This window comes from Microtus ochrogaster, unplaced genomic scaffold (assembly GCF_000317375.1).
Source record: "Microtus ochrogaster isolate Prairie Vole_2 unplaced genomic scaffold, MicOch1.0 UNK148, whole genome shotgun sequence".
Taxonomy (NCBI): Eukaryota; Metazoa; Chordata; class Mammalia; order Rodentia; family Cricetidae; genus Microtus; species Microtus ochrogaster.
Window position 1 is genome coordinate 190,536 of NW_004949246.1, and position 4,953 is coordinate 195,488.

The 4,953-nt window shown below is 47.6% G+C and overlaps 1 protein-coding gene across 1 annotated transcript; it reads right to left on the reverse strand.

Annotated features, from left to right (window-relative positions):
* Window positions 1-1,741: 1,741 nt before the first annotated feature.
* On the reverse strand, window positions 1,742-4,731 carry LOC101997836 (granzyme C-like). Its single transcript, XM_005371981.1, has 5 exons — window positions 4,677-4,731; window positions 3,475-3,625; window positions 2,885-3,020; window positions 2,500-2,760; window positions 1,742-1,885 (listed from the first exon to the last, which is right to left on the reverse strand). Exons 1-5 carry the CDS (start codon window positions 4,729-4,731, stop codon window positions 1,742-1,744), a joined length of 747 nt encoding a protein of 248 aa, XP_005372038.1.
* Window positions 4,732-4,953: the final 222 nt, after the last annotated feature.

Sequence of the window (4,953 nt, forward strand, 5' to 3'; positions counted from 1 at the left end):
TCTGTTTGGGATAAGGAGGCATTAAGCAGCATCTACCACTCATGTTATCTGTTAAATGACTGACAGGACAGGACCCTGAGCCAGGGATTTTTTTTAATATTATTATTATTTAAGTAAAGTTAAGAATTCTTCTTTGTTTGTTTGAAACAGAGTCTCTCTCTTATAGCCTTGGAGTCAGACATCTACCTTCTTCTCCCTCCCCAGTGCTGGATTAAGGCAAGAGCCTAGAAGCTTCGTTTTTTTTAAAAACTATGTGAATCCAACATAGGGAGACTTTTATTTAAGAAAGAGCCACACATTCTTGTTACAGTCTCATGCCAAGAACTTCATAAAAATGAGAAGCCCAAGTAGACTTAGGAACTATGGATGCAGCAGTAACCAAGAATGTCAAAACATCACAGTAACTTCTCCACACCATTTTTTCATTTCTCTTTATTTCACAGCCTCCTGATTCATATTTAGTTCTGTTTCTGAAATATGTTTCTGTATATATGCATCTCATAGGATTTAAATCTGCATACTGATTCTGTTATCTGCTACCTTTCGAATAAATACAAACAGGCCGTCTTAATTGGGTTATTCTCTACTTACTGCCAGCTCCTGGTGGGGTTGAATGCCGATTTTCTGAATAATTTCCCATAGAAGCTAACTGCCTAAGGCCATTTGTAAACCTCATACACTTCAGTGTTGACTTATGAGATTTTTAGTTCTTTTGCCGTAGGGATGTCAAAGACTGACAGCGACCAAATGACAGCAGGGCACCATAGCCTAAAAGGCTGCAACGATTGAGATGAACAAGCTCAGAGGAGCTCATGTTGCTGAGAGACCCTGCTGCTATGGATGCTGAGCACAGGAGGAGGTTGGGTGTGAGTGAGCTGACTGTGAAGAGCTTCCCTAGATCTGAGCTTGTGGGAGGTGGGGTAAAAGGTGTTGGACAGACTTTGAGAGCCCTGGCCTGCATGGAACCTCTATGATGACATTTCTGTCCTGTATATTTGTGAGCACCGTCCCTGCCAGGTCATGATTTAGGCTGACACCACAGGTCTGGGACTCTAATGAATGGGATCACATGTAAATCTGGGTGTCCTAAGTATAGAGATAAGAGGTAGGGACATGTTCAGATTAGCTTGGACTTTAAAGCATAGAAGCTGATAACTCATAGGAAGTGACAAAAAAATAAGGGGCTGGAGGAAGTTTGGCACTGTTTCCAGACGAGGATACCAAAATGAATTCTAGATGTAAAACAGACCTTTCTGAAATTGCTGTTACTTTAAGGATGAAGCTGTGGGACAGAGATACCCTTTCTGGGAATGACCATTGACAGTGACCTCAGCTCTGTCTTCATATCTCCATGACCAATGGAGCTTTTCCTCTCCTTTCTTCCATATGACACAGAGGAGGTGAGGACAAATGTACACGCTGAGCCCCACAAAAATAGACACCCGTGCTGAACTTGGGCCTGTCAGAAAGACCGGCACTGCAAAGTGAGACTAGTACGAACACGGAGTGCAATGGCCATGCCTGAGATTTGGAGCAGAGATGTGTATGGTGTTGGAGTGAGCAGAGAAGAAAAGTAGGACATTGGTCTGCTAAGCACAGAGTTGGTCCCTGTGAATGAGCAGGAAGCCAGTCTTTCAATGCTGCAAAGTGACGTTTATTGATTTGCTGGTGTCCTAGAACAGTCCTGGACTCAGCTGTAGGTAAGAAGGTGAGTCAGGGAGGGCTGTGGTTTGCTCTGTAGTTAGCTATGTTTTATCATTTTCTGTATCCAGGATAGAAAACTTGAAACTCTGGTGAAGGTTCCTGGTGCTGAACCATTAGTACAGGCCAAGGACACAATGCCTGCAGCTCTGTTTTTACACACGAGAGGCCCTCCAGAATCGCCCTGTGAATGGAGAAGAATCAGAGAGGACTGAGCTTTTGTTCAGCCTAGTCCCAGCCTCCCTCTCATGTCAGCACTCCCTTCCAAGGTGTATGAATTGTGTGTGGAGAGAAACGGAGGGCAGGCCTGGGGTCCTTAGGGTTCCCATTTTGATTGTGGACAGGATTAGGGCTTCACCTCCCTCCTGAGCTCATACTCTGCCCTTTCTCCACTGTGATGATCTACATCCTATGAAGGTGTGTCAGACACTCAGCTCCCAGCCATTGTTTAAGAACATGGGGACAGGTGAGTGAGCCTGATGTGAGCATGGAGGACCAGTCCATTGACAAATGTGGGTGCCTGCTCTGAGGAGACCCCTGTTTATGAGACGACACACAGATGGAGCTCTGCTTTCTAAAGCCTGGGCCTGGAGTCAGGACGGCTGTGCAAATCCTGCTTTATGCCAGCTGCCTTCACCAAGGCTCCTTGTCAGCTCTGAGGCTCGAGTTAGTTACTGTGACTGGTGTTCCCAGGGAATTAGATAATGGCCAATGGGGAAAAGAGTCCCTAGATTTTGGTCCCTAGGTTCCAGATTGCTCTTTTCTCCCATGTAACCCAGAGAGGACAATACAACTTACCAAAAAGGAAGCTCGCTTGATCTTTGGGTCCCCCACACAGATCGCAGTAGCTTTGTTGTAACGACGACGAAAGCAGAATTTACACTCCTGATCCTTCTGGACTGTCAGCTCTACCTCTTGCAATGTATCTGGGCGTTTACCCTTCGGAGCCAACTGTCCCCATCCAGCCACATGGCACACATCCCCTGGCTTCACATGGACATTACTCCTGGGCAGCCTGAGGGTCCTCACAGCATTAGTCCTCTTGGCCTTCCTCTCCAGCTGTGGGAAGAAGGAACAGTGTGGCTCATTGACTGCTGGGCTGAGAGAGCAGGATGGAAGAGAAGAAAGGAGCACGGTGAGAGCAGGAGGAGCAATCCCTGGACAGGATGCGGGCTCTTCTCACCTTTAAGAGCATGATGTCATTTGGGAAGGTTTTGTTATTAAAGCCTGGGTGTGGGATGGCTTTAGCCACAGGGATGATCTGCTGGGTCTTCTCCGGGAAGCTGATGTTGTGGGCTCCTAGAGTGACGTTCATTGTGCTGTGCAGAGAGCAGAGTGCAGATGGGAGATGTGGAGTGAGAGAGGACACAGTGCAGGAGCTGTAAGAGGCTGGGTGGGCAGGGTGGGGCTCTAGCTGAGGAGTCTGAGGAGACAGAAGGGCCTCAGGGTGTGACCTACTGCTCTTCCCTTTACAAGAACACTAGACTCCTGGGAACTTGCTCTTGTTTTCAGGCAATACTCCAAAGTTTGCATTGACTCTTAATGTGCACTTTCAACCTCAACCACTGCTGTAGTCTGACCAGTGTATTTGCTTTCAACTCAACTGTGCTGCTGCCTCTGGGCTCTCACCTTTTAACCTAAAAGTTTCCCTGATGACAGACTTCCATTGTCACAGCCCTGCCCTGCAGTGAGCTCTCAGAGGAGCAGACCCAAGTAGAGGATGGAAACTCCAGTTGGGGTCTCAGGAAGCATGGACCAGCTCCTCCTCCTCACCTTCCCCTGCAGTGAGCAGCTGTCAGCACGAAGTTGTCTTCTACCAGGAAGCCTCCGCAGGTATAAATTTCCCCATCATCTTTCACAAATTCAATAAATGCCATGTAGGGGCGGGAGTGGGGCTTGACCTCGTGGCCCCCGATGATCTCCTCTGAAAGAAAAGGCTAGAATATGAGGTGTCTGGGAGCAGGAGATGAGGTAGGAGGGAAGATCTAGGGAGAGGTGAACGGTGAGATCTGCAGTTCCCCAAGACTGCTGTGGACAGAATTCCTTGCACATAGAATGATCTTTGCTGAGTCCGAAGCCTCAGTGCCCTGTTCTGAGAAGGGGTGGGGAGGACTTGTCCTCCAGCCCCTGCTTTACAAATACATGGAGGGACAAACTTCTTTCTTCATGATGCTAGAGAAGAGGGGATGCTGAGTGGCTCATGTTAGTCTTTCTCAGTAAATGGGTCGCCGGACGCCTCTCCTGTCTTGATTTCTGCCAATTTGTCACTTTTTATTCCAAGCTCTTTAGAGAGGGATTTTCTATAGTTCTCCTATTCTGGTGCCCATCATATCCTAGGTTCCCAGGAAATGCTTAGCCTACATGGAAGAATGATTTCTACTTAGCTAGAGGACTGGTGTTTCAGAGCTCATGGGATTCAGAGTCTAGGGGACAGTGGAGGAGTGTTCTGTAATAAAGAGAATAGTGTTGACCTGAAGAAACAAGTGGAGAAGCCAACCAAAACTGGACTTCAAAGCTAGTGGAGTGTGAAATGCTGACATCTTGTCACCCTGTGCCTCTTTCAACAACCTGAGGGTAGAGGTTACTAAATAATGTTAATATTCTTGAGCTGGTGGCATACTCCATGGCAGGGTGGTCGTTAAAGCTGTCCTTGGTCTGGGCTGAGCTAAGTTTAATGATGTACCTTTTAGTTTTATTTTGTTCTCTGCTACTTTTCTTTTATGAGATGATCCATTCCCCAGGTGACACAAAGAGCAGGGAGAAGCTAGTGCCCACCATGTCTACTGAGGACATCGCTCTTCTTCCAACCTTGTTGAGGATCTAGCCAGTGACAGACTTCCAGGTCTGGGTGGGCCTGGGACCTGAGGCTCAGGAAGCTCCTGGTTCAGTGCAGGAAGTTCCTGACTAGAGCTGGGCAGAGACTCCACAGAGGTATTATGGGATGGAATCTCTCTGTGTCAAGGGGGTTCACTCACCTGCATCAGCTCCAAGCGGCAGAAGAAAAGTCAGGAGAATCAGGACTGGAGCCATCTTCTTAGTAGGCTGCTCAGGTTGGAGGAGGGCAGAGTGGACACAGCCCTTGAAGGATGAAGGAGGTGAGCGCTCGGTGACCTCACAGGCATTTTAAACCTGTGTACCTCTGCTCTGATTGGCTACAGTCCTTAAGGACATTTTCTGGTTTGGGTAAAATGTCAGTATCACTGCACTGACATAAGCTAAGCTGGGATAAAAACCAAGAGAGCAGAGGGTGTG